Here is an 11,659-nt window from a genome sequence, read left to right as displayed (position 1 = left end):
AACAGAGCATTTCTCATACATCTGTATGCATCCGCAGTTGACTTTAATATCCTATATCTGTTCTTCTCAATGGCCCAATGTAGTTTGTTCATACAAAATGCCCTTTGTAGAGAGCCTGGAAGACACTATTTATGGCCTCCCCAACTTTTGCTGAATTAAAATAATCTAAGAATACCTGCCCTTCACCATGGGAAAATGATTACAGAGCTTTTGTTTATAAAATCAGTGTTAAGACTCCTTTAAAAAAAATACTTTTAAAAGAAGAAACTCTGCATCCATACATGTTTAGAATAAACTGCGGGGGTGGGGGGGAGAGAAGATACTACATAGCAGCAGGACTACATTAGATTTTTTGTTTTTTCCATGGTGTCCTTGGAAAGATAAACTACCCAGTAGACCATATTAAATGCTCCAAAAGTGACAGGAAACAAAATGCGTGCATATTTGTCTATCTTACTGGTGCCAGAGCTGCAGGCTGATGGAGCAGGAGGAGAACTGAGGCACGGGGATTTTGTGGGCACTCCCAAAGCATTTGTGGTAGTCTGAATCTCTTTCAGTCTAGATCCAAGTAAATGATGAATAGCCGGGGATTCCATGGTGTCCTGCTGGGCAATATAACCTGTTAAAACTGGGGTGGATGGAGGAGCTGAAGGAGTTGCTCTTGCAGAAGCCAGTGTTTCTGATATATTAATTCGGCTGAATGGGTTTGGACTTGAAGCTGAAGGCGATCGGGGCATAATGTCCAAGGGCCCCTGAGTTAATGAAGAAGAAGGCAATGAATTGTTTCCTGGGTCAATTCTTTTAGCAGTCTCCAAATCTGGTTGTACTATGGTGTTTGTTCTTTTCCTCACATTTGAATTTGAATCTGTACACTGCAGTATTAAAAGAACATCATCAGTGATTTTGAAAATCAATATTCACACAGAAACCACAAATAACAAATTTGATTCCTCCCCCAGCTCTCCTGGGTAAACAACTAGGAAACACAACTAGATGAGTTAATAATAATTTATCATAAGGCTACATGAACAGAAACTGTACACTTTTATACCATCACTTTAACTATACACTTTTATACCATCACTTTTAACCATCTGATCAATTAGGGGAGACCCTTCCTAAATTTTTTCCTTTGACCGTTAAGCCCTTGGGGATTCCTGCTTCTCTTGTCTGTTTCCTAGGCAGCATCCATTACATCTGACAATATTCTTTAATAGAAAAAACAACAACAACAAAAAAAAAACCCCTGGCATAATTTTGATAATTTAGAAATGGCATTTAGCTGTTCAGTGTAAATCTATTGCTTATCAGATCCAATCTGATTGGTCACCAGGACCAGAAGTTTAGTCTTCCGAGCTTTCAGACTTGTGCTGGAGTACATCTTCAGAGAACTTTTGTCTACCAGAATGTGTGCTTTGGGCTATTCTATGCATAGTATTTATGTGGTGCCTGGTTGTGTGTGGCTTTTTATTTGTTGATTGGGGTGTTAATGGCAAGCTATTAAGTCTTGGCTGTTGTTTCGCTTGGTTCCTAAGTAGCTGATAAACTGATGGTAAATAAGCACTCCTGTTGATTGTCAAGGGACCCATTTCCTATTTTTCTACTGGTTATCACTAAATCTGTTCCTTTTACTACATAAGGGCAAAAAAAAAAAAGCTTTTTGTTTCCCAGACCTATTTTATTATGATAATTCATTTATTTCTAAGAAGTGTTTAAGTCACCTTATCAGAAATAGAGATATATAATTATATACAAAAAAAATAAATACAAAATCTATACACATCAAGCAACAATTACAGTGGATATACAAACTTTACATGCAACTATTACAAACTTTAACAGTTTACACTATTAAAATGCCAGGTTTTTGAGATTTAAAAAAAAAAATCAGACCAAGATAAATCACTTTAGAATTTTGTCCATCTTTAATATAACATATAACCTATAGAATTCATATATATATCCTGTTTCCCCAAAAATAAGACATCCCCTGATAATAATCCCAATTGGGCTTTTGAGTGCATCCACTAAAATAAGCCTCCCCTCCGAAAATAAGCCCTCCCTGAAAATATTTAAACAGAGATGGAAATCAGGTAAGATGGCAAGAGGAGCCCCATCTTGCCCCACGTGCCCCAAAATAATAAGACCTCCCTGAAAATAAGGCCAAGCGCTTATTTCGGGATTCAAAAAAATATAAGACAGGGTCTTATTTTCAGGGAAACACGGTATTAACAAAGTTGCATAAATGTGCACATCCTCTTAAAATTAGGGATGTGACTGTATTCAGAATGAACCAAACACATTCAGACTAATGTTAAATAGTAGTCAGTAGACCTGCCATCAATTAAAGTGACTCTGATCAAGCCAAAGTTAAGCAGTTCTAGTAGGATTTTACTCAGTTGCCTCTTAGCATCAGCCATGGTCTACAAAGAGTTTACAAAGCATCAAAGGTTCTCATTGTTGTGTAGGGAGAATCCCCACCACCTTTTAATATAAGAAAGCCCCCATATAAGCAAAGAAATGTGTCCCCCACCCCAGGTAAGAGAAAAGGCTTTCCTGAAGTAAAATCATTCACATCTCTTCAACATCAGAAAGTGCTCCAAGCAAGTCTCTCTGGAAGCTAAGTTTATGAATGAAATACTTTGAATCCATTAAGGAGATTGGAGCACTCCACTCAAATGGCCGGCCCCTGTGAATGGAGATTTAATTTCCGTTCACCAAGACAAATTATTTGATTCATAAACAAAATGCCTTCAGCTATAGCTCCACTGAAGGCTGAAATTGATCAGATTAAAAGCAGAGAGACAAAGAAATCTAAAATCTACATTTACAGCTCCAAGGACAGGGCTCCAATAGGAGTCAGGCAACAACAATTAGAATATTAAAATTAAATATTAAAAGACACACTCTTGTACAGATTAAAATTCATTTTGTAACGAACCTGGTCATCTAAATCACAAAGTCCCCAAATTATATAAAAACCCATCTAATCCATGGCTCCATGGCTCAGGACCTGGGTACTTGCGGGACCGCCTACTACCACCAATAGCCTCCCACCGGCTGGTACGCTCTCATAGAGAGGGGCTTTAATCCTCAAAGTTTAAATTTGTTTTAAATTGACTGGGGTTTTAATCTGTCTGGGCCAAACTATTTAATTCGATTTTATTTCTGCTTTTTTAAATTTTGTATGTATGTATTTTATTGTTGGCTGTTCACCGCCCTGAGTCCTTCAGGAGCAGGGTGGTATACAAATCAAATAAAAGTAAAAGTAAAGTAAAAATAAATCTCCAGATCACTTTCTCAGCTGTCCCAGAACTGATTGCTGTGTCACTTCACTTCTGACCTACAAGTAAAGGGACTTCCTTTCCTGCAGTTGGCTTCATGTCACTATTTCACTGTAGCGGCACTCTTGTTCATTCTCCTGGCTGGTTCTGGTTTCTCCAAAATTTATGAAAAAACAAGAAAACTGGTCTGAGAGGCTGCCAAGAGGCTAACAGGCAACATTAAAGGCAAGCACTGTGTACTACAAATGACAATAATCTCCTATATTTTTCATATGTCTCGGCAGTAGAGTGGCAAAATGGAAGGCTATTCTTAAAAGAAAAACATTGAAGACCAGCTACATTTTGCAAAAACGTGTATTAAGTCTGTCAAAAGTTATGTGGGAAAATGTGTTGTAGTTTGATGGGACAAAGCTGAACTTTTTTGGGAAATAATTCCCAAAAATATGTTTTGTACAGAAACAGCACAAAAGTACATCATAACCACAGTGAAGCATGTGATGGCAGGCTTATCCTTTAGGACTGCTTTTCTTCAACTGGAACTAAAGTTTTAGTCAAAGTGGAGGGAATTATGAACAGTTCCAAATATCAATCAATTTTGGCACAAAGCCTTCAGGCCCCTGCTTAAAATGCTGAAGATGAAGCAGAATTTCCCCTTTCAACACAACAACCCAAGGCATACTGCTAAATCAACAAAGAATGGCTTCACCAGAAGATCAAAGTTTTGGAATACCCAGCCATAGCCTGGGCCTGAATCCAATTGAAAATATGTGTGGTGATGTGAACAAGCATGTATACATATGTACTCGCAATCTGACAATTTTGAGTGCTTGTGCAAGGAAAAGTGGTAAAGATTCCCATGGCAAGATGTGCTATGCTGATAGGCTGCTACCCCAAATTTCCAGATCTGATGTGTGTGGGGGTGGTGGTGGAGCAAACTGACAGTCAGCTGTTTTCACAAACAACTAGTCCAGTTACATCCTCTATGGAGTCTGAGATAAAGGCTAAAAAGGCTAAGAACAACAAGCTAATTCAGAGTATGGAGAGTTTACCATGGGAAAATAAAACAGAGTTTATGGCAAAGCAATGCCTTCTCATGGCACAAATGGTTGTTTTAATATTTTAACAACTAATAGCCATTCAACATGATTTAGAGACATTGAGAAGAGATATAGCTGTTTTTCTTCAAGCACAATATTGGGCTCCATGCACCCCTGTTAAAGTCCTTACAGCAGACTTGGTTAAATCCCATACTCAGGATAAAGAAGAGGAAAAAGAGCAAAGAGCCAGGGAAACAGTTAAAGTGTTATGTATATAGTTTTGGTGGGAGATTTAAATAACAATAGGTCACTTGTGATTGGTCAGCTCCCTGGCCGGCAAGGTATATAAAGGGAGCTGTTTGTCTGTAACCTTTGCTGAAGTCTCACTCTACATTAAAGAGCTGTTGTCACTACCTTGCTCCTGCCTCTTCATTCCCATGACTCAACATTGGTGACGAAGGTGGGATTGAGGCACTGAGAAGCAAGCCGAAAAAGAGCTACCAACAGCGGATTCAGCCAGGCTGACGAGCCCGTACATAGCAGGACTATCACGATGTCTGCGTATGTACTGCCAAAGCCTTTCGATCCAGCCAGAGAGAAGTGGGAGTTGTACATGATCCGATTCGAGTGCTCCCTGGAAGCCAGCGACATGCAGGGCCTCCTCGGCAACCAAAAGTGAGCCCTCTTCCTGAGCCACTGCGGACCGGTCTTCGACATGGCTGAATCACTTTTGGAACCGACTCCGGTCCAGACCGTATTGTGGGAAGTGCTACAAGCCATGCTTAAAGCACACTACGCCCCGGTACCAACTAAGATTGTTCAGCGCTATGAGTTCCGGCAATGAGTACAGCGAGAAGGAGAGCCGATCAGTGCATACATGGCTGCCCTGAGTAAGGCTGCGACGTATTGCGAGTACTGAGACCACAATGATGCACTCCTAGAGCAACTAATCTGTGGCGTTAGAGATATACGCCTACAGAGAAGGTTGCTCGCAAGGCCTAACCTGACTCTACCCAGTGCACTTGACGAAGCAAGGGCACACGAATCACCCACCAAGGCTGCAGAGACCCTGCAATGACCAGCCACCTCACAAGGAACCCCAAGGTTGACACCGGTATACCGAAAGCCCAACCGGACCAACAGCGAGGAAGAGTCGGATGAGGACGTCTTCCAAACCGAAAGACAGACACGCAAGCAGAGAGAGCGTCACGGGAGCTGCTCAAGCTGCAGAGGGTCACACCAGAGACAGACCTGTAAGTTCAGGGATGCCATCTGCAGACGCTGCGAGAAGAAGGGGCATGGTGAGAGTCTGCCGGGCAAGCCTACCGGTCAACCACAAGCCCCAGGACAGCTACAGCCAATCAGAGCTTTACAAGTGAACCAGTAAAGATGGCGACCAAAGGAAAAGGCACGAACTTCAAAACCATGAGACCTGCAGCACCAGGATCGGCCAGGCCAGCACGACTATCGAAAAGAAGGTCCACACCACGGTCGAGATCAAAGGAAAACCCTGCAAGATGGAGATCAACAACGGGTCATCCCTGTCCATCATGTCCTGGGCCATCCTGAAAACCGTCCTTCCCAGCGTTAAAAAGAGTCAGCTGCAGACCCAGCAGATTTGGCTTTGAGACTACCAGGGAAACCGCATCCCTGTGGAAGGAGTGGGCATGTTCCAGGTCACGTATGGCGAGTACCGAAAGGAGCTACCCCTCACCGTGGTCAGCGAAACCCTACTGAGCCTTCTGGGCCTGGACTGGTTCAAGGCCCTAGGAATGGGATTCACCGGCGTCCACAGCGCCAGTGGCAGCACCCTGAAGGACAACCTCATGCAGGAGTTCCAGGACGTGTTCGATGACTGGCTGGGCAAGTACGTGGGGATCCCTATTTCCCTTAATCTAGACCCTAACGTAGCTCCAATCAGACTAAAGGCGAGACGAGTGCCTTTTGCGCTCAAGCCCAAAATTGACCTGGAATTGGACAAGCTAATCAAGCAAGGGGTGTTAGTTCCAGTGGACCACGCCAAGTGGGAGACCCCAATAGTGACCCCGGTCAAGCCAGACGGGGCTGTGCATATCTGCGCCAACTACAAATGCACGTTAAATAAAGCTCTTCAGCAGAGCGCTTACCCCGTTCCAATCATGCATCATTTACTCCATTCGCTGGGCCCTGGCAAGATCTTTGCAAAACTCAATCTTGCACAGGTGTACCAGCAACTACCGGTAGATGGTGCTACCGCGGAGGCACAGACTATAGTAACTCACAGAGGTTCCTTCAAATGCACCAGGCTGTAATTTGGAGTCAGCATAGCCCCCGGACTATTCCAAAATACCATGGAACATCTGTTACAGGGACTGCCAGGGGTGGTGTCCTACTTTGATGATGTCCTCATTAGCACGACAGACAAGAAGCAGCTAGGGGACAGACTCAGACGAGTGTTGGGGAAATTCAGGGATGCTGGACTCTGGGTAAAAAGGAACAAATGCATGATCGCAGTTCCCTCAGTGGAATTTCTGGGGTACCAGGTGGACAGGACGGGCATACACCCCACTGAGAGCAAAATAAGGGCCATCCGAAACACGCCCACACCCAAAAACAAATCGGAGCTACAGGCTTTCTTGGGTCTCCTTAACCTTTACGCCATATTCTTAAGAGACAAGGCAACGGTCGCTGAACCCCTACATTGGTTATTGGCCAAGAATGCACCTTGGGTCTGGGGAAAGGCTGAAGCTGCTGCATTCAACGCAGTGAAAAAACTCTTATCCACGGACAGTTTCTTAATTCAATATAATGCAACACTACCGCTTGTCCTAGTCTGCGACGCATCCCCTTTTGGTGTGGGAGCCGTCTTGAGCCATAGACTACTGAACAGGCTAGAGGCATCCATCGCCTGCTACTCATGAACCCTGTCCAGCGCAGAACAGAATTACAGCCAGATGGACAGAGTAGCCCTCGCAGCCATTTCGGGGATAAAAAAATTTCATGAATTCTTATTCGGATGAAATTTTGAACTGGTCACAGACCATCGACCACTCTTGGGCCTCCTGGCTGGGGATCGGCTCACCCCCGCTGCCTTGTCTCCACGTATGACATGGTGGACCATCTTCCTGGCAGCTTACTCCTACCAACTTGTCCACCAACCGGGACTGAGTTTGGGACACGTTGACGTCCTCAGCCGCTGTCCACTACCGGACCTCCTAGAAGACCCAAACCCGGAGGCACCAGTTCTCCTTATTGATGTTTTGAACTCGGGGCCTCTCACTTCAACTGAAGTGGCGAGAGCCTCAGCTAAAGATCCCGTGCTGAGAACTGTAATGAGTTGGGTCACGAGGGGTTGGCCAGCAAAGACTGAGGGCGGGGAATTCAAAGTGTTTTCAAACAAAAAGAGTGAACTGTCTATGCAAGGGGGTTGTCTGTTATGGGGTGACCGCGTCGTTGTGCCCTTATGCTTAAGGGAAAAAGTTTTTAAAATGTGGCATGAAGGGCACCCTGGAATTGTAAGGATGAAGGGGCTGGCTAGAAGCTACATCTGGTGGCCCCAAATGGATAACGACATTACTGAGTGGGTGGGGAAGTGCAACCCCTGTCAGGAATCCAGACCAGATCCCCCAACAGCACCAGTCAGGGAATGGGAGAAACTCCAAGGGCCCTGGGTTAGAATCCACATAGACTTCACAGGCCCCTTTCATGGCCAAACATTCCTGGTAATCGTTGATGCCTACTCCAAATGGCTCGAGATTGCCTTGATGCAATCCACGACCCCCGAAGCAGTAATCAGAGTACTTCGGAAACTCTTTGCCACCCACGGACTACCGGATATCCTTGTATCAGACAACGGGCCCCAATTCATGGCCACCCAATTCGAGGGGTACCTAGCAGAACTAGGGATCAGGCATGCCCTTTCTGCACCTTTTCATCCAGCCAGTAACGGTTTGGCTGAGAGATTCGTGAGAACGGCCAAAGAGGCACTCTCACAGGTGGACGCGGGAGACTGGCAGGCCCGAATAGATAAATTCCTAACAGTCCAGTATGCCACCCCAGGTACAGCCATGGGCGCAGTCCAGCCGAACTCCTAATGGGAAGGAAGCTTAGGTGTGCCCTGGACCGAATCCCCATCACCTTTTAATATAAGAAAGCCCCCATATAAGCAAAGAAATGTGCCCCCCCCCAGTAAGAGAAAAGGCTTTTCTGAAGTAAAATCATTCACATCTCTTCAACATCAGAAAGTGCTCCAAGCAAGTCTCTCTGGAGGCTAAGTTTATGAATGAAATACTTTGAATCCATTCAGGAGATTGGAGCACTCCACTCAAATGGCCGGCCCCTGTGAATGGAGATTTAATTTCCGTTCACCAAGACAAATTATTTGATTCATAAACAAAATGCCTTCAGCTATAGCTCCACTAAAGGCTGAAATTGATCAGATTAAAAGCAGAGAGACAAAGAAACCTAAAATCTACATTTACAGCTCCAAGGACAGGGCTACAATAGGAGTCAGGCAACAACAATTAGAATATTAAAATTAAATATTAAAATACACACTCTTGTACAGATTAAAATTCATTTTGTAACGAACCTGGTCATCTAAATCACAAAGTCCCCAAATCATATAAAAACCTATCTAATCTCCAGATCACTTTCTCATCTGTCCCAGAACTGATTGCTGTGTCACTTCACTTCTGACCTACAAGTAAAGGGACTTCCTTTCCTGCAGTTGGCTTCATGTCACTATTTCACTGTAGCGGCACTCTTGTTCATTCTGGCTGGTTCTGGTTTCTCCAAAATTTATGAAAAAACAAGAAAACTGGTCTAGAGGCTGCCAAGAAGCTAACAGGCAACATTAAAGGCAAGCACTGATTGTGTACTACAAATGACAACAATCTCCTATATTTTTCATATGTCTCGGCAGTGGGGTAGGGTGGCAAAATGGAAGGCTATTCTTAAAAGAAAAACATTTTGCAAAAATGTGCATTAAGTCTATCAAAAAGTATGATGGGACAAGGCTGAACTTTTTCAGGAAATAATTCCAAAAAGTATGTTTTGTACAGAAACAGCACAAAAGTACATCATAACCACAGTGAAGCATGTGATGGCAGGCTTATCCTTTAGGACTGCTTTTCTTCAACTGGAACTAAAGTTTTAGTCAAAGTGGAGGGAATTATGAACAGTTCCAAATATCAATCAATTTTGGCACAAAGCCTTCAGGCCCCAGTTAAAATGCTGAAGATGAAGCAGAATTTCCCTTTCAACACAACAACCCAAGGCATACTGCTAAATCAACAAAAGAATGGCTTCACCAGAAGATCAAAGTTTTGGAATACCCAGCCATAGCCTGGGCCTGAATCCAATTGAAAATATGTGTGGAGATGTGAACAAGCATGTATACATATGTACTCGCAATCTGACAGATTGTAAGCGCTTGTGCAAGGAAAAGTGGTAAAGATTCCCATGGCAAGATGTGCTATGCTGATAGGCTGCTACCCCAAATTTCCAGATCTGATGTGTGTGTGTGTGGGGGAAACTGACAGTCAGCTGTCATATCTTCATATCGTCACTGCTACCAGCTTGGCCGAACCGGACCGAACCGGGAAGAACCCACCACTGGTGGGACTTAAACGCTAGGATGGGCCCAAACAATCAAGCATTATTTAATCAATTTAAGATCCATTATGATGAGAATGTACCAGGAGAACCCCTGTATTCCAGATAATTTAAAGACTCTAAAGCAAATCAGGCAGGTTTATGTGTAAGACAGATGACTGTATGTTTGGATCTTTGTATCCTGAATGGTTCCATATGGGACGACTACCCAGCAGAATATACTTATCGGGGAGCAGAAAGAAAATCCACAGTTGATTACTGGATATCATACGACCTCCTGAAGTTCTTATAGAAGATGGAAGTAGACTCGCGACTGGAAAGTGATCACGATTCAGTAATCCTTACTCTTACATTACACCAGAAAGTTTTAAGGGCTGACTCAATCTACCTATCCAGGTTAGCGAACCAAAATACCGGTAAAAATTAAATGGACTGAGAAAAATGCAAAGGAAGTTAGTAAATGGATGTTAGTTCCAGAAACCATAGAACTACACACAAAGAAATAAGTTTGAAGGATCATACTTAGAGGAGTTTGAAATCTTAATTTCAAATTTGAAATCAGTTCTCACTAACAGAATACTAGCTCACTCCAAAAAGCCAGTTTTAACAAATAAAAAATGGTTTGATAGAGATTGCGTGCAACTGAAAAGGATATATAACAGGGAGTACAGAAAAAGTAAAAACGCCCCTTCTGAGGATCACACTCACTACTTAAGGCAGTTGAAGCCACACTATAAGAACCTCCTAAAAGAAAAGAAAAATGCGGCTCTGAAGGAGTCTTGGCATAGATTAATTGCATCAGTCAAGACAAAAAATACATCCTTTTTTTGGTACATCACCAGAGGATTGGGGAAATCCCCCCTAACCTCAACTAATCAGGTACCAATTCATGCCTGGGAAGAATTTTTTAGAGAGCTATATATAGACCCCAACTATGTAAATAAGGAGAGACAAATTAGTTTGGACCAAACTCCTTATTGGCTCCCTGTTACACCAGAAGAGATATCCCTGTTGATCGGAGCCCTCAAGGTTAATAAGGCACCTGGTCCTGATAATGTCCTGTCAGAAATAATCAAAAAGAACCCCAGTTGGTTGCCTCCACTTTTAGCATCTCTGTTTACATTTATAGATAAAATGGGCCATATGCCAGGAGATTGGAGATTAGCAATTATTATACCAATTTATAAAAAGGATAATAGAAATGACCCAGGCGATTATAGACCCATTAATCTTCTGAGTGTTATTAATAAATTGTATGCCAACCACCTAAACCATAAACTTCAGGATTGGCTAATTTTGGGGGGGGGGGATAATCAAAGACGGACAAGCTGGTTTTAGAGAAGGAAGATCAATGGTGGATCATATTTTGGTACTTCATCATCTGGTTCAAAAATACATATATTAAAAAAATCCTCTCTTTTCATGGCCTTCCTTGATTTTAAGTAGGCCTTCGATTCAATATCGAGGAACACCCTCTGGGAGAAATTAAAACACACTATTATCGATAAATGCCTCCTTTTTCTCATACAAAAGTTGTATGCTAATTCCACCATGAAAGTGAGGTGTAATCCTCAAGGGACTTTAACCAGCCCAATAAGGGTACAAAAGGGAGTACGGCAGATTGCATTCTGTCCCCCTCCCTTTTTAACTTCTATATTAACCCCCTGATTGATCTCTTATAGAACCCTGATCTACATCCTTCTAATCTAGCACAACGCAAAATTCCGATTCTCCTATCTGCCG

At 43.0% G+C, this 11,659-nt stretch overlaps 1 protein-coding gene across 1 annotated transcript in view; it reads right to left on the bottom strand.

Moving 5' to 3' along the window:
- Positions 1-338: 338 nt before the first annotated feature.
- The window catches only part of LOC139320679 (gamma-aminobutyric acid receptor subunit alpha-4-like), a 249,948-nt gene continuing 238,627 nt past the window's right edge, over positions 339-11,659 (bottom strand). The window contains exon 11 of the mRNA XM_070949112.1: positions 339-865. Coding sequence (XP_070805213.1) covers positions 339-865 — 527 coding nt within the window. The remainder of the gene's footprint in view (positions 866-11,659) is intronic.

The sequence above is a fragment of the Pituophis catenifer genome, unplaced genomic scaffold (assembly GCF_029215685.1).
Source record: "Pituophis catenifer annectens isolate HBS135680 unplaced genomic scaffold, rPitCat1.0.hap2 SCAF_8, whole genome shotgun sequence".
Lineage (NCBI taxonomy): Eukaryota > Metazoa > Chordata > Lepidosauria > Squamata > Colubridae > Pituophis > Pituophis catenifer.
This window is presented reverse-complemented; position numbering and strand designations above follow the sequence as displayed.